Source organism: Aptenodytes forsteri, unplaced genomic scaffold (assembly GCF_000699145.1).
Source record: "Aptenodytes forsteri isolate BGI_AS27 unplaced genomic scaffold, ASM69914v1 Scaffold243, whole genome shotgun sequence".
NCBI classification, from domain to species: domain Eukaryota; kingdom Metazoa; phylum Chordata; class Aves; order Sphenisciformes; family Spheniscidae; genus Aptenodytes; species Aptenodytes forsteri.
The window spans coordinates 790,510-807,692 of NW_008795314.1; the positions used below are offsets into that span (position 1 = coordinate 790,510).

General features: G+C 56.3%; 1 protein-coding gene across 4 annotated transcripts; it reads right to left on the reverse strand.

The window, feature by feature from the left end:
* Positions 1-514: 514 nt before the first annotated feature.
* FBF1 (Fas binding factor 1) lies at positions 515-16,740 on the reverse strand. Of its 4 annotated transcripts, none has more exons than XM_009279411.2 (30): positions 16,624-16,740; positions 16,263-16,290; positions 15,524-15,565; positions 15,077-15,167; positions 14,579-14,639; positions 13,985-14,035; positions 13,644-13,788; positions 12,989-13,069; positions 12,095-12,214; positions 10,919-11,072; positions 10,559-10,692; positions 10,034-10,136; positions 9,520-9,912; positions 8,775-8,852; positions 8,386-8,477; positions 7,627-7,685; positions 6,808-6,852; positions 6,582-6,716; positions 6,279-6,379; positions 5,632-5,838; positions 5,005-5,112; positions 4,552-4,691; positions 4,136-4,254; positions 3,882-4,004; positions 3,303-3,488; positions 2,370-2,546; positions 2,064-2,201; positions 1,830-1,962; positions 1,328-1,497; positions 515-716 (listed from the first exon to the last, which is right to left on the reverse strand). In XM_009279411.2, exons 1-30 carry the CDS (start codon positions 16,624-16,626, stop codon positions 633-635), a joined length of 3,501 nt encoding a protein of 1,166 aa, XP_009277686.1. In that variant the 5' UTR covers positions 16,627-16,740; the 3' UTR covers positions 515-632. The 4 variants fall into 4 exon arrangements, with proteins under 4 accessions (XP_009277686.1, XP_009277687.1, XP_019327681.1 ...); XM_009279412.2 differs by having other exon boundaries at positions 1,328-1,452; positions 9,520-9,915; XM_019472136.1 differs by having other exon boundaries at positions 9,520-9,915.
* Between the last annotated feature and the right edge of the window lie 443 nt (positions 16,741-17,183).

Here is a 17,183-nt window from a genome sequence, read left to right on the forward strand (position 1 = left end):
CCCCTCCCCACCTCCGCCCCTGCTCCTCTGTACCCGGGGCAGAGCTCGCTGAAGGGAGCAGGGTGGCCCTGCTGTGTAACCCCGGGGCAGCAGGGAGGGGAAGCGAAGCCTGGCACAACAGCCAGGTTTCTTCAGAAAAAGGCCCAAAAAGGACCAACTGGAGTTGCCCGTGAGCTGTGGAACATCCTCGGGGTGCTGGTGAACCTGAGCCCCAAGGCACACAGCCGTGACAGCTCTGCCTTGCCCGGCCTTGCAGCTCGGCCAAACGTCCGCAATCCCCCCCTAACACTTTGGTTGTCACGGCCCAGTGGCAGGCAGTGCCTGTCCGAGGGCCAGCAGCGTGGCTGACCAAATCCACCCCCACGAGGGCAACTGCCTCCCAGCAGTGCCCGCCGGGTGGCCAGTGGCACTCGCCCTGAGGGATGGAGGCCAGACAAACTGTGGCTTCACAGCCCGTAGGGATGGATTTCACACTTTGAACACGGAGATTGCTTTTAAAGAGAAGGACAGTTCCTCAGCTGAGAACTGGGATTATTTATTGTTTGTTTTCCTCCCCCATGTGGAGGGCACAGCGGCCTCCTGCGAGGACGGACACAGCCATCCCTGGGGCAGTGCGTGGGGATGCCGCTGCCTCAGTCTGACAGAGATGAAGTGTTGTAGGACGCTTTCTTCAGGGTCTCCAGGAAGAACTGCTCATCCTCTAAGAAATCGCGGTCCTGAGAAGAGAGGGATGGATGGGGTGGATATCAGTGTGCCACAGAAACAGGGTCACAGTCCAGGGTGTCGCTCATGAGTGAGGAAGGTATCCCAAACCCTCCTTCATGTAGTGAGCAGTGGGCAGGTACCCATCCGTCATACCCTCTGGGGTGTATGGGCTCTCCCCCGGAGCCCATAACCTCACACTCTGAGCGAGACCCACAGAGGAAGCCTCAAAGAGCATCCCCACCTGGGGAAGGACCCAGCAGGGAAGCAGGGGGCTGACGGGAAAGGCTGGGGGACACCATGAAGTCAGAGTCCAGCAGAGCTGGCTTCTCCCATCCAGGGATGGGGTGAGGAGAGGGGCAACCCCATCGAGCCAAGAACGATGTCCACCTCAGGTTGGACATCGAGCCAACCTGAGACAAGCTGTGAGGATCCACCCGTCCTTGCTTCTGGTATCACCCCTCTAGGTGCCCATGGCTTCTGCAAGCCCAGCCCAGCGGCTCAGTAATGATCTTAGGAGACACCCCACCCTGTGGCTATCAGGCCCGAATCAGGCTTCACCCAGCCCTGCTCCCACCCAGCTGGTTCGAAGCCCCTTCCAGCCCCGATCTCTCCACAGCCTCACCTGCTGGGCCCTGTGTTTCAGCAGCAGCAGTTTGGCATAGAGCTCCGTGGGGCCGGCCATGGCCAGGGTTTCCCCGCTATCCCCCAGGCTGTGCCGAGGGAGCACTCTGATGGGAGGCAGAAAGTCTGGAACAAGAGCCCGAGCATGTGGTGCCGCCACCGTTAGAGGAACTGCAGATGGAGACAACAGAGCATCCCTTTTTTTGCTGCCTGCATGTCCCTGCAGCAGGGTCCTCCCCAGCCTCCCAGGGCAAACGGGCTTTAACCCACCTATCTCTCTCTTCCTGAGCCTTCTACCCCCTCCTAGCACTGCCCTGGCTCAGAGAGCTCTGCCGAGCTCCTTCAGAGGACAAGGAGGCCAACACCAACTCACATCTGTAGTTTATATACAGGGCAACGAAAACAGCCCCCAGGAACATCCCAAGCCTCCTGAGAAGTGGAATACAAGTGCAGCTGCCCCCCCAGCACATCCCTTCCCATCAGCAGCATGCAGGAAGCCTTACACAGCATGCTGGAGAGGCCTTCCGTAGGGGCACTGAGGTCCTGGTCTGTGGTCAGCGGCATCACGGGGTTGTTGGGCAGCTCCTCACGTAGCTGTTCGAGCTGTCTCCTCTGGTGAGCCATGCTCAGCCGCTCCTGCCCCATCCCCAGGAGAAAGAGAGAGAAGCTGTTGGCAAAGGTTCAGGTCCTTGGCATGGCAGCCCCAGACTGAGAAGGGAAGGTGAGGGGGTATTTACCTGATGCAGACGCTGTTCCTGCTGCTTCAGCTGCTCCAGGTGCTGCTGCATGACCTGCAGCTTGGTCTGGTGCTCAGACTCCATCCTGTGTGCCTCCCGCAGGGCTTGCTCCCCTTCCTCATACTTCTGGGACGAGAGCTGCAAGGCAGAGCGACTGGGGAGACCGGGGACAGGGCTCCTTTGTGCATCCCCTTATTCCCCTCCCAGGACAGGATCAGGATTCGTGACTTCAGGAGGGGTGTGAAACCCTGGCTTTGCTGCTGGCCCACGTACAGCTGTGAACTGCAGCGCAGATGCTCCGCTTACCTTGGTCATGCTTTTAATCTCCTCCTCCCGCTGCCGGATGCGCAGCACGGCCCCGTTCACCTTCTCCTTCTCCAGCCTCAGCTCCTGCCAGGCCTCGTCCAGCAGCTCCCTGTCCTTTGCCAGCTGCTCCTCCTTGGCTTTCAGCTCACGGCCCCGGATCTTCAGCTCTGCCTGCTCCTAGGATGGGCACAGGGGAAACCGATGCACTACCTGCCCTGTCCTGGACACTGTCTCAGGTCTTCCCAAGCGATGGGAGAGATTTGCCCCTGTTGAGCTCCTCATGTGTGCCAGTTTGGGGTGCAGAGCAACACCACCAGGTGCTCAAGCAGTGCCTTCATCCACCTACCCTTGGGGACCAGGGCTGGCAGAGCTGGGATTGTACAGACACACACACATGCACACACACTCCTCCCTCAGAAAGGATGGAGCCCCTCACCATGTTGCACACCCTAAAACACACTCAAGGCACGGCAGTTTGTCAGCAGTAGAAATATCCAGCCTGAATGGTTATTTTCCACCCTGGTAGCCCTTAAAAATGCAGCTCTGTTGCACTGTCTGTGCCACATATCCCCTCTGGACAACCGCAGGGGGGCACAGAACTGGCTCTGGACACGTCCCCATGGCACAGGGAGGTTTTGTCTAACCCACCATGGGGATTTCCTCTTACCAGACTTACAACGGAGGCAGCTGTGCCTGGTCTGGCTGCCCAAACTCCTCACAGGTAAAGGGGAGAGACAGAGGTGACTGATGCTTCAGTCAACATCTAAAACAGGCTGGTGCAGGCTGTTCCTGGAACAGCCTGATTCTCACCACCCTGAGTGACGTCTGTCAAACACCTGAAGGCAGCTCTGAAGGTCTCCCCTGTGGGCAGGACCCATCTGTGAGCCTGCCAGGCGGTGCTGGAGGCCACGGGAAGGGGCTCCGCTGCAGTACCTTGGCCAGGCTCATGATGGTGCCCTCTCTCTGGGAGTCCATCTGCAAGGCTCGGTCCATGTTGCGCTCCATCCGCTCCTTGCTCAGCTGCTGCTGGGTGTGAAATTCAGCCCACTCGGCCGCCAGCTTCCGTCGCTCCTCCGAGCACTTCTGCATCACCAACTTCTGCTCCTCCAGCAAAGCGCTCTGGAGAGCATCGCAAGAGAGGGAGAGAGAAAGCACTAAGTCCCATTCGCCGTAGGATTTTTCTCCTTTAACCCATCTCTGCCACTAAACCCCACGCATCTAGAGGCTGGTTCAAACCCATGGCCTGACGTGAACCCTGCATGGAGAGCTCTGGCCCCACACTCCTCGAGAACCAGCATGAATCATGCATGCACACAGCAGCCTCGTGCATCCGCGTGCCAGAGGGCTGGTCTGACTGCGATTCACCGTGCGACCGGGTGTGGGATTGAGGAGGCAGAGGAAGGATGCTGCAGCCCAGCACTCTGTCCTTTCCTCCACTACACACCGCAGCGCAGCCCCAGTCAGACTCACGGGACATGTGAAAAGCACCTGGAGATGTCCGCCCCACCTCACCTTCGCCCTCTCCAGCTCTGCTCGCTCCATGGAGAGCTGCTGGGTCATGACTCGCCGCCGTTCCTCCAGCGAGTGCTGCAGCGATTCCACTTTGGATTGCTCTGCTGTTGCTCTCCATCGCTCCTGGGTTCGGACACAGAGGAGAGACAGATGCCGTTCACAGGCTCCAGGCCAGGCACCTCCATTGGGCAAGACATACGCCCCGTAACCAGACAGGAGGGCTGACCCGGGCAGAGGACATAGCGTGGTCTCACCTGCTCCAGCAGCCGAGTCTGCTCGCCCAGCCTGGCCTCCATTTTAGCGATCACCTCCTGGAGTCGGTTCCGCTCCTCCTCCATGTCCCTCTGCTGCTGCGACAACCTGTCCTGGAGCACTGGGGAGAGGCAGCAGCAGGGCCATGAGCAGCATGAGGTGGGAAGCCCCCCTCTGTCCACACCATATTCACAGAAAAACTGCATGTGTTTGTGCTCATCACCTTCTGCACATCCCCAGGACACCGTTTTGTAAAGGGGAGACCCTGAGATGTCCAGTGACCAACACAGGCAAGGCTTTGCCAGCCTCAGCTCCCAGCCTCTGGCTGACTCGGAGCAACTTCTCCCTGTTTTCTGGGTGTCCCCAGCCCTGGTGGGGACCCCGCTGCCTTTTCGGCGCAGAGGAATGGCAGACGTACCCTTGAGCTGCTTGTCCCGCTGCCGTGCCCCCACGGCCAGCTCCTGGGAGGTGGTGTGGTGCGTGGCCTCCACCTTGTGCGAGAGGTCGTGCAGGTCGCTGGAGAACTTCTCCATCTGCTCGATGACACCGTTCAGAGACCTGCGGAGAGGAGAGAGGGGAGGGTCACCCTTGTGGAACACACTTTATCTCGCCACGATGGAGAGGGGGATGTGTGGTGGGCCAAAGGCCAGGCAGCCCTGCCCCAAACCTCTCTGGGTCATAGCAGAGCTGTAGGAAGATGTAGCTGCTGCTTAGGGGAGTACTGACGGATATTAAACAGCTCAGCATCCCTGGAAGCAGCGAGTGGGAGAGGGGATGGCCCCTGCTGCCATGGTCCGAGGCTGGTTCCCTGTAGGACAGGGAACACTGCAGCCAGCGACCAATGTGGGGATATGACGCCGGCCGTCGGTACCTGGTGTGTGAAGTGGCGCTGGTCACCGCATCGATCTCCTGGTCTTTCAGCCGCTTCAGCCGCTGGAGCTGCTCTTCGTGGTCTTTGCGCATCTCCTGGACAGACGCCCTGCGGGACACGGGGAAGGAGCCCGCCATGGGCTGTTACAAACCAGTGCTCCCCATGACAGGCACCACGGAAGAGGCTTGGTCGTGGGGCTGAGAACCAGGTCCCAGGAGCTGAGCTGGCATGGTGATCTGTCACGGGGCATCCCACTGACAGGCATCCACATTTGGGATGGACCACATTTGGGGGTTACGGGCTTCTCTACCAAAAACTGATTTCTCATTGACCCAAACTATGGGGACATCGGTGACTCACTGACCTGAATAAAAGGGATTTGGGGGAGATAAAACAGTGGGTTCAGCGTCTTTCAAAATACAATGCATTCACTCTGAAATGATGTCTCCAGCCAGATCTACCTGTGTCCACCTACAAAGCAAATCCCCATTCCAAAAGCCACCAAGCTGCCCACAACCCCGTGCTTCTGGAGTCTGATTTCTCCTTTCACCATGTCCCCAGTTCCCTGGTTCCTTTGCCAAAAAAGGGGAACCAGCCCCACGTGTGTGCCGCTCGTGCCGCTCTCACCTCTGCAGCTCTCGCAGCCGCTCTAGCTCCAGCGCGCTCTGCTGCTCCAGTGCGGCCAGGCGCTGCTGGTGCTGCGCCAGCAGCTCTGCCCGTGCCTGCTCCGCGTCCTGGCTCTGTGACAGCAGCTGAGCTGCCAGCTGCTCCTTCTCCTGCCGCAGCCTCTCCTCCCGCTGCCCGTAGGTCTCTTCCACCACCTTCACCCGGCTCCTGCCCGGAGAGGTCACGGCAAGGAAGAAGTGTTGCTTTCATGGCAATACCCGGCACTCTCCACCCAAAGTGCACACGGGAATTTAGGAGGAGATCGGTGTCACTGTGTGGACGGGGAAATGTGCAGACTGTCCGCAGTCTGAGCTCTGAACCCTCCTGCTACTGCCCAGTGCGGTGCCCTGCTTGGGGACGTGCTGGCAATGGGACTGGCCCCTCCTCCTTGTCACCCATGGGACAGTGTTGGTGAGAGTGGACTCCCACCTTGGCTCACCCGTGGGGCTGCTCTCTGCCCCCACCAGGTCCACATTGACATGGCTCTGTGCCTGCCTGCCCCAGGGATGGATTTGGGAAGCAGCCCAGCACTCCCACCCCAGGGGAGATGGACAGGGCTGTAGGCAAGGACCTGACAGAGGAGGGGAGCCCAGGCAAGAGCCTGGTACCTGTGGGCGCTCTCAAGGAGATCCAGGTCCTCCTGGTGCCGCTGCTGGAGACTCTCCAGCAACAGTTTGTGTTGTGACCGCTCCAGCTCCAGTGTCCGGACCTGCCAAGCACCCGGGGAGAAGGTCCTTGTGCTGCCCTGGGGACAGAGCTCCCACAGCAGCACTTGGTGGCCGTAGGCATCTCTGGACAGGGAGGTTTCTCCTCTCTCCTCTGTCACCCTGATGCTATCTGGAGCGGACATGGCCCCTTCTCCTTCCCCTGGGTCGCCCATGGTCCCCCATCCAGCAGGTGATGGGGCTCACCTGGCTCTCCAGCTCTGCCACACGGGCCTGGGCACTGAGCAGCGCTGCCCGACAGCCTGATGCATCCTCATAGAGCTGGGCTGCGGGAGCCCCCAGCCTCCTCTCATGCAGCAAGCCCACGGCTGGGGACTCTGCCTACAGGGATGGAGAGAGAAGATCAAGGCCCTTCAGGATCAGTGGCTTTGTGGTGTGACCGTCAGCCCCCAAAGGAAGGCACATGCCTCACCTGCAGCTGTGGGGCAGCCTGGAGATGTTCCCTGGGTGTGGTAACCTGCGGAGACACAGGGATGCTCTCAGGGAGGTAAAGCCCTGGGGAGAACATCTCCTCCTAGCCTGGGAATGTCGATCCATCCCCAGCCTACTACAGTCCCTCCTCTACTCTGCTCCAGCCCAACCCAATTGCTGGTCTGGGTCCCTTCTCCCCAGCTGACACTCAGCAGCCTCTACCCCAGACACAAGCATGCTGGGCTCTTCCTTCTCTGGGAACAGACTCAAGGATAAGACCATGAATCTTCTGGGAGACAGCGTGTGTCCTGCCACCAGGGCAGGGCGAGGAGGCCCAGCTAGATGAGAAATGGAGGCTTCAAAGACCAAGCAAGAGCTGCCCTCTCTGTCAAAGGCTCTAATTCCCCTTCAGTTGTCTAGAAGCAATTTCAGAGCATCTTCACCACCATACTGGGGAAAACCAGCTGAAGAAAAAGTCCTTTATCAACTGGAGCCTCTGTTGTCTAACTAGTGTAACAGATATATGCCTGGGGAACTATGTAAATGTTGCTCAGGCAATGCAGGGTTGTAAACGCACATGATTTACAAAGCATCCATTGCGCATGTGCTTTGGCCTCACAAATACACCTTGTGGCATCTCGGGGCTCTCCAAACACTCTGCCTCCATGAACACGGGCTCCTAGAGGTGCAAAGCAGGGCACATCCTTCCTCCCGCCAAGGGAGCACGGACAGAGTTGGATGCTAGCAAGTTGGCAGGGGAGGGCTTGCAATCACCGCCCCGACCCCGCATCTCCTGGGGACATGGGACCAGCAGACCTACCTGAGCGAGCAGGGCAGGGCCCTGCATCTCCTGCTCTCCTGGGAACAAGGCCGTGGGGACTGAAAATTGAACAAGTCCACGATTCAGACATGGCAATGGGAACCATCCCCTCCCAGAAGGACGAGGGCCTGGGTCTCCTGGGCAGAGCGAGAAGGGTCCTGCTCCGCTCCAGCAGCTGGTGACAGGGATGGAGGGTCAGACAGGTTTGTCCATACCCGCACCCCCACCCCACCCCACACACGATGGTGGGACTCTGCTCCGCAGAGTAAGCCTGGGGGCAAAGCACGGCTCCTCCTCCATCCTCATCGCCTTGGGAGGCGGCCAGGTCCCCTAAGCTTCTTTCAATGGCCTCTGAGCTGGTGCACAGCCTCGGCCCAGGGCAGGAGGGGGTCTTCTAGCACACAGCACTAGTGGGACGAGTGTGGGGCCAGCAGGAGGGAAGGGGGAGAGAGAAGGGACAGCAAGAACTTACGCCCCCCCATCGCTCAGTGAGAGCAAGTCCCTTGCAGCCCTCTGATACGCCAAAGGCAGTGCTACGGAGCTCAGCATGCCCCAAGCACGATGTCCCCACCTCGCCATGAAATGGGGATGGTGGGACCCTGCAGCTTGGCAGCCCGCTCTGACAACGGCTGGTCAAAGCCTGGGCAGCGTTCACATGGCCAAGGGCGATACTGTGGCTCCTGCCTTTTTTTTTTTGCGGGGCAGGGGGGACCCTCTCTGCATACTGCTGCCCAAACCACCCAGCCACATGGAACGCACCCAGGGTGCTGGCGTCTCTGGAGGGATCCCCCTTCGCAGCCTCTGGCGGGTGAGCTGAGGCTCGTTTCGTGCTGAGCCAGGGGACCGGCTGCCTGCGTGGGCACAGACATAAGTGATGTACAGCAGTGTCACAGCTCAGGGAGAGGCACACGGACATTATCCTGCTTGGCATTTCTTTAAGTTTAAAGCTTGGCTGTTCCACTGTGATCAAATAGGCAAGAGCCTGACGATCCTTCAAAGCTGCGTTCCCTCCCAGTTACAGAGGTCCCAGACCAAAAGTGATCCCTGCTGGCTACCAGCTCTCCCCATTCCCCCATCTCACCCACACAGCTGCTTTCTGCAGGAAATCTCACCCATGGAGGATGCCTGAAACGTGAAGGAGGCCTTACCCGGAGCTGTCTGCGCTCGCTGCCTTGTCCTGCAGGACAGCTGCCTGCTGCGGTGCTCCTGTGGAGGCGGCTGGCTGGCTGCAAGCAAAAAGCATCCTATGTGGGAGAGCCGAGGAGGCGATGAAAGACAAGATCCTTTCGCCCAACATCAATCCCTGCCTCGCAGGTGAAAGCCTCTGTCCCACTCAGCTGCGGCAGGATTCAGCCTTTTGGCTGCAGAGGGAGCAAAGACACTCCAAAACCTCCAACACCGGTGTTCCTCCCTGCTACATCCACCCCCTTCCCCTGGGCAGCCGCAGCCCCAGCTAACACACCCCTGCCCATGATACATGGCTCTCTGCATTCACTTCCAAGTCCCATTCGAATGGCACAAGTCTGAACCTGTGTCTGTGTAAGCCCAAACTGGAGGAGGTGGTTTGCCTGAACCTAAGAGGAATGAAGGGGAATGAAGGCAGGAACGAGGAGCACGGGGGGAGCCTGTGGGGCTGTGCTGACCCAGGACAGCTCCGCGGGACCCGGGGCAGCGTGTGCAGTCTTGGACACAACTGGAAGGAGAGCCCAGAGGTGTAATGGGACTGTGGGCTGGATGAGTGGGAGAAAGCCCCCGTGTTATTACCCCAACCTGAGACAAGATAGTGCTTAAAATTAGTTTCTTAAATCTGAGCCAAGGGTTTCTGAGGGGTCCTGCTGGAGCAGCCACACATGGAGCAGATGGGAGCGCTGCGGCCATCAATCGTGCCTTTACCTGACGGGAGAGCAGGGATCCAGCCCTTCGCCTGGGGCCTCCGAGGGCTTGGCACTTCTATCCTGGGCCTTTGCCTGTGCTTGGGCTTTCTTGCGAGACAAGGCAGCGCTCAGCCAGTTCTCCTCCTCCAGCGGGTCGGGCTTAGCTGCTGCCTCCTCCGCAGCCGGGAGCTGGCTGGTGGGGCCAGGGCGCCCAGCTGCGGCAGGACTCGGGTAGCTGACCACAGGACTGGCCTTCACTGGGGACGGCGTCTCCAAATCCATAAAATCCTCATCTTTCAAGCCCAGCCAGTCGCCTCCAGCCCTGCTGCCCCGCACAGGGCTCCGGCTGGCTGGAGGAGGAGGTTTGGAGCGGGGCTCCGGTTTCGGTTTGCTGCTGTTCTCTGCTGAAAACCTGCTGCAAGAAGAAGCAGTCGCATACCTGCCCGCAAGGGGATGCTGGGGACTCTGCCTGCTCCACCACAGGGGCAGCGTGGCTGGTGGCCGGAGCAACAGACACACACAGAGCACCGTACCTCACCGACTGCCTTCTCGACGGCCGGCCCTCGGGCGTGGAGGCCACTGTGGGCTGGTACGCTCCAAAGACAAAATCCTCCTCGTCCCAACCCTCTTCCTTCTCTGTTCAGACAAGCAGCCTTGAGTCAGCGCCCAGAGGAGCAGCTAGCAGCAAAGACAGCAGCCCTCCTCCTCCTCCCCTGCAATTCCCACTGGGATCGCTGCCTCTGGGAAAACACAGCTGGAAACATCTTCCCTGGAAACCCACGAGCAGCGTGGCTGGGAAAAGCGTCTTTGCTGGGAATCAGCCCACGTCTGAAGGCAACTCAGTTATGGCTACTGTGCAAATGCTCCCAGGCTGCTTTGAGGGCAGAGTACAACACTTTTGCATTAGCCACCTGCCCCGTGCTGAGAGCCTGTTAGCAACCCTGCTCACCACTACAGAAAGGGTATTTCCCCTGCAAGGGCATTAGAAATCAATCTCGTTCTCCCAAGCCAACGCTGTCACTGCTGCAGACCTTCCCAGCATCCCTGGCTGTGCTCACCTGGCTGTTTTTGGTACTTCTTATCCAGTTTGAACTCCCTGCGCTCTCCCGTGCCTGGCTGTTCCAGGATTTTGGCCACGGAGCCTCGTCCCAGCAACTCATCCAGCTTGGAGCGGGCTGGCCGGAGCTCCTCTCTGTTGGGGACAGAGCGGCAGATGGGTTTCTCCGAGAGGCAGTGCTGTTCTTCGTCACACAGCCTTGCCAGTGTGCTCTGGCTCTTCTCTGCGAAACAAGGCTGCTCTTGCCCCTTTCTGGGACCCACAGGCAGAAGCTCTAGCATCCCCCACCCAGCATGGTGGCACCATCTCAACGCACAAGCCGTCCCCTGCTTTACTCCCACTGCCTCTTCACTGCCCTTACTCTTCTGCCTTCTTTCCCTGCTTCTCATCTCCTTTTGGGCCATTGCCAAATCCCAGTGCATCGATCAGGTCGTCACCATCATCTTCAAATGTGAGCTCCTCCCTCCTCCGGACTGGGGCCACGGTGTGCAGGGGTGTCTGGGGTGAGGGTGGCTCTGCGGATGGGATCACACACAGTAGGTGGTTTGATCAGGGCTTTTTTTTTTTTTTTTTTTTTTTTTTTTTTTTTTTTTTTTTTTTTTTTTTTTTTTTTTTTTTTTTTTTTTTTTTTTTTTTTTTTTTTTTTTTTTTTTTTTTTTTTTTTTTTTTTTTTTTTTTTTTTTTTTTTTTTTTTTTTTTTTTTTTTTTTTTTTTTTTTTTTTTTTTTTTAACAAAAGATCAAAGCAACCCTGCCTGCTCTTCTCTCTCAGGACCATTTAACAAAGTAATTTTTAAATAATTCTTTTCAGTGACCAAATCTCACAGCAAGTGACAAAGTGGCAAAGCACCACTGCCTGGTCTGTGGCCATGCATCCACTGATGGGACATTGCTGGGTGTCACTGGGGTTTCCAGCCCTGGCTAACACCAGGAGCTTTTTTAGCTTTGCAAGTTTCCAATCAGATAATTCCTGCCCCCTTTGTCCAAAGTCCCTGCTCCACCAATGCACCTTAGTTCTTGCCCTAACCCACCAGCTGCTACTTGTGTCCAGAGTGGATTTATCGAGTTGAAAGGCGATTTTAGGGGACTATCAGACCCATTAGCATCCCTGCTGCAGGAACAAGAGAGATGAGTGCCTGTAACACAGCCACAGTGCAGCTGGATCCCACCCAGCGGTGCCCCAGCTGTGGTTTGTCGTGGACCGGCGATGCCCTCAGTCACCCAAATCCTGACCCAGAAAACTTGTTCTCATTTGGCAACGTGCAGAACAGGCTGGATGAGGTCAACGGTAAGATCTGACCCTCCATTCCCAGAAAGGAAAGGTCAGTTCTGTAACCTGTGGCACGCTGAAAATATCAAGCATTCTGTGAGCTGTGTCACAATTAACCCCGTTACCAAGTTGCTCTATAAATGACCATACTGGTTAATAAGAGACGGGACTAGGTGGCTTTCAATTTAATCAGTTTGGACCTCACACAAACTAACCCAGGCTGCTGATTCATTTAATACAAAGAGCATGCATCGAGCAACCCTGCTTACCTTTCTCTTTGCTCCGTTCTGTTTTTTTCTCAGAGCTGCTTCTAGTGCCTGTTGGAGCTGGCTTCTTGGGAGCATCCTGCTCCTCATCAGATAAAAGCCCTGCCAAAGGATCATCTAAATCTGCGAATTACCCCGTAGGGGCAGGAAAGGAGAATAATAATAAAAACAAACAAAACCAATGTTATTTAGAAGAACGGTTCTGCACTAAGCCAAGCACTATCCCCCACCATGCGCACATGGGGACAGGAGACCGTATCTGCCCAAAGCCACGAACGCAGGTTCTGCAGGGACCTGGGATACCCTTGAGGCTCCCTGAACTTCAAAACACTCATGAGTTACATTTCTGTTCAGTTTTTCCACATTTTCTTTCTTCTAGAAGAAAACAACTCAAAATGTGGGTGCTTTAACACTTGAACACTGTTTAGGCAAAGAAAAAGGGGAGAAGAAAGCCCACCTAAATCACCTAAAGCCCACTGGTGATTTTAACAGATGCTAATCTTGGTTAAAGCGCAGGCTTTGACAACCAGATCTCAGCTGTGCCAGGAAACCACCCCCCGTTTGGAAGTTGGACGGAACCCCCCCCGACACAAGGGCTCCCAAGTGTTACAGACAGTCATGAAAAACCAAAGCACACGTGAAAATGCAAATGCCCCCAGGAATCGCCTCCCAGCCCCATCCTGGGGAGGGCCTCAAACACAGAGCTGTAATTTTTTTTCCCTTTGGTCACCTCTGAAGGATTAGATTTGCACCGGCATCGTAGGGGTGAAGGACTCAGTATCTCATTAACCAGCCAAGCCTTTGGTTAACAGAAGAGGCAAGCTATGGGCGAAGAGCAAGGGCAGAGTCCTCAGCTGCCCCCGTGCATCTATATGCTGAAGTGAAGCAACATCCTACCTTCAAAGTTAAATTTCTTGTACTGTCGGGAAGCAGGGGGGGAAGAGAGTGGCTTCTTCTCCACCGCAGGTACAGACTCTCCTAGAAAGAGAGGCCACGGCTCTCAGAGACAAGATGCTGCAGAGACACCCCTCTCCCACCCTGGCTGAAGGTCACTTTTCCAGCAGCAGCCCCCTAAAAGCACATATTGCGACACACAGTCTCCCCACAGCCCTGCGGGGTGGGAAGCCTCTCTGGAGGGGGTCTCCTTGCAAGCAGAGAAGGAGAAAAGGGCCTGGGGAAAAGCAGGGCAGTTTAGGGACTGGCATGTCTTAAATGCAACCCCTCTGGCTCTCCTTCCACGCAGACCAGGCAGATCCCTGGTCTTTGACCTGCACCAGGGAAGGGCCAAATAGTGTTCGGTGGGAGGCGGCAGCGTGGCCGTTGTTGCTGCTGACGTTAGTGATGTTACCACACCACGACAAGAGGCCAGGCCAGGGATCTCCCAAGGGAGAACACATGGCCAGAGTAACACTCTGTGACTGGGACAGCCCCAAAAAGGACCAGGAAAAGGATTTTAAGAACAAATCCACTTTTTGTTCCCTATCCCGGAAGAAAATCCCCCCTGCTCATTTGGAACCAGGCTATGAAAAGAAGAACAGAATCTCCTTTTTACCTTTCTCAGGAGCTAACAACTTCCCTGAGGTTTTTATTGCTCCTCCCGAGGAGTCACATTTCCCAGGACCTTTCACGGTTGTCTTCCCTGGCCCAGAATTGGGTTTTGATATTCCCAGGAGATCAGCTTCCATATCATCCATGTCCTGGAAAGCAACAGGATGAGGACGGGAGCAAGGTGAGCGCTGCTAATGCCTCAAGCGCTGCTTCTCCCTTCGGAGGCTGGTGCTGGAGGCCATGGCTGCAAATGCCTCAAGCGCTGCTTCTCCCTTTGGAGGCTGGTGCTGGAGGCCATGGCTGCAGCACATGTGGGGCTGAGATGAAGGATACTTACGCACTTACCTTCAGGGTCTGCAGCAGAGCTTGTGGGTCTGCATCGGAGGCACTGGATCCCTGCAAGCCAAGGAGGGCAGAGATCAGAGACAAGCAGACTTTGGAAACTCCTCACCCCTTGCTTCCACGCTCTGGCCCCTGGTTTTCCTCATTTTATGGGATGGCAGAATACATGCCCAACTCCTCCTGGCATCCCCCTCACTGGAAACCCCCTGTGCCTTGATTTCTTTGCTGAGATCCTGCTGCCTCCGGGGGAAGCATCAGGAACACCCAGGCCATTGCTTTGGGTAAGGGTCCTTCCTACAACACTTTATCCGAAGCGCTCCCAGGAAGGTTGGGCTGCAGCACAATGTGCCCCCCTGGCTTTGCTCCATCTCACCCAGGGCACCTGGAAGCCCTTCTCCCACCGTCCACCCACTCCCCCATCCCATCTTCCCCACCCCACAGCGATGCCAGAGAGGGGTTACCTCTTCAGCCAGACTTCATGGTTCATCCCCGATAATCCCACTGCTGACTTGGATGGGGTGACACCAGGGGCAAGCCTGGCCTGGCTCAGTCCCAGCCCTCAGGACACCCGGGCTCTCTCCTGAAATTTGGGCTCACCTCTGCAGCTTCGATGTCCTCTGCAGGGAGTTTGCTGAAGAAATCATCCTCTAGAAAGGACCTGTGACACAAGCCCGGGGGTTAGCAGCACCACACGTGAGCTCGGCAAGGGTGCCCTGGGGACAGCCAGGCCAGGTGGAGGGAGGTGGAGGGGACCACATGGGCACACCACGGCAGCCACATCGTACAACAGAAAATGAGGCTAAAATAGCACTGGGATAAAAGATAGTAGTGCTGGGACTGCCATATTTAAGCAAGCAACTGTTATAAGGGAGATTTTACAGAAGATGTACAGGGCTGGGGACACCTAACTCTTGCTGGAAAGCTTCAGGCTCTGGGCTCCCAGTTCCCAAAGGCATTGCAGGTAACTCGCTTCCCAGGCAATTGCTATGGGAGCAGGAAGCAAGGTGGAGAAGCCAAGGACAGGGCAGGTCAGAAGGACTTGGGGAGCACAGAGAGATCTCCAAGCGGGAGAGGCTGTGTCTCAAAGGCACTCACTTCTTGCTGGCCTGTGAGCTGGTGCCCCGGGCTCTCCCACTGCTGCCCCTGGCCAGCTGGGAAGCTCTGGAAGATTTAACAGAGGTTTCATCTGGAAACAAGACAGGGAGAGATTAGGATGATGGACACGGGCATATTCCTGGCCTAGGCACTCCAAAGAGGGATTTGCTGTCTCCCCATGAGCCGCAGAGGCTTTTAATCGGCGATGAACTTCACTTCGCCTCCCCAAGCTGACGTCCAACCTATTCAATGGCCTCTGACTCTGGGAAACCCTGCGCTCTGCTCTGTTCCCTGCTTCATCCCCCCTCACAACCGGAGCCCCTTGGAGATCATTGGCTGTTGCCCCAGCCATTGCTCCCAGGCTGTTGCTCCCAGGCTGTTGCTCCCAGGAGGGGAGTAAGAGTACAAGGATGCTGCCCTTTCAGATACAAAGAAGGTTCATTTTACCATCATAACCCAGGAGGTCACCAAGCACATCATCAATAGAGCCTGAAATGAGACAAAGTAAAGGTGTTGAGGCGGGTGAGCTCACCAAGCAGGTGTAGAAAAGCTCCCAATTTCAATATGACTTGCTCTTTGGAAATCCCCCAAGAATAAAGGTTTGGTCTCAAGCATCATCAGCATAAGGCCTTCCTTGCTGGTCTAGAGAGAACTGCCAGGACTTGATCCAGTATTTTGTGGATAAGAGATTGGGCTTCACTTAGTCAGAAATGGGATAGGGATATCTTTATCAAGTGAGCCAGCTGCTTTCTATTCAGTTAGTCACTGGCCACAAGCAGCACAATCTTGGAGCTCTCACCCCGCAGTATCTCAGAGCCCATGGGCAACCCCAAAAGCACTGCTTCGGTATCAGGGGCTGCAGGAGGCCTCTAAACAAGCAGTTAGGGAGTAAGTGAGGGGAAGAACTGAAGTAAATGCATATATTCTCCCCTGGATTTGGGAAAGCCCACAAGAGAGGAAGATAGAACACCAATAAGCAAATCCACTTGACGTGAGAGGCCGCTGACTATCTCTGGTTCAGGAATGACACGATGCACTCAACTGCATCTTTCAGACAAGGACTATGGAACATTTCAGTAGCCAGGACTGCCACCTGATCCCAGAGTCCCCCCTCCTCTGTCCCACGCATTCCCAGCAGATCAAAGCACCTACGGACAGCGAAAGGAAAGCACACAAGCGTACGTACCTCTTAAACTTTTCTTAGGTTTTGTAGCCTATGGAGAAAGACAAATTTCCTTGTTAGAAAACAACGCAAGTCTGACCTGGACTTTCTCAGAACACTAAAGCCAGAGGCAGGTTTCTCCAGAGAATCCCACAAGCAACAGCGAAGCCCTCCTGCTACCCACTCTGTTTGGGAAACAGCATGTGAAACACAGGGGAACCACAGAGATGTTTACACCTTTAGAGACACCAGTGAGCACAGCCCCTCCTGACTGCCAGCTGGGCAGAAGCCTCCAGCCCTCGGGATCACTTCTGCCTCTGAACAGAGGTGCCAGAGCATCAAATCTGGATTTCCCAGGCCTGCCTTCATACCGTATCAGACTCACCATTGCAGGATCCCAGCCTTCCCCTGCTCCAGCAAGTCCGTTTACAGATTCATCCGATCTCCACCTCTACTTTGTGGGGGGGATCTAACACCGTTGATCACATCCACGCCAACCTCCTACCTGCGGGGAGAGGAGGATTTCCCAACTGGCTGTTAAACAAAATTCCCTCTCCTGCTCGGGGCCCCTCGGCAGCCTGCCGGGCTGGCTCTGTGCTGCTTGGACCTCTCCAAGACACTCTAAACAAGGCTCAATCTGAGTCTTAAAAACAACCCCTTACTCCCCAAAAGAGTCTTGAGCTTCTGCAGCAGCTTCCATGGGGAACATCACACCGACGCCAAGGAATCGCTCTGCAAAATAACCCGAGAGGGAGCAAATACCACCCGCCCTGCCCCACGCGTGCTGACCCAAGCAGAGAGCCCAAGGGGTGGTTCCTGCTCTGCCTAAAGCCTGGAAAACACCCCAGGGGCCCTGGGGCTGGGGAGGGAAGAGGGGAAAGAGGGAAGGAAACCTCATCTCGGGGGGTCCCACCATCCCTCCTGGGGGATCTCGAATGAGCGGGC

Coding starts and splice junctions, on each gene's coding strand:
- FBF1 (XM_019472136.1), bottom strand. Junction 9,916..10,033: donor TCGAGAAGGCAGTCGGTGAG/GTACGGTGCTCT, acceptor TTCTTCTTGCAG/CAGGTTTTCAGCAGAGAACA. Junction 717..1,327: donor TGAAACACAGGGCCCAGCAG/GTGAGGCTGTGG, acceptor CTCTCTTCTCAG/GACCGCGATTTCTTAGAGGA.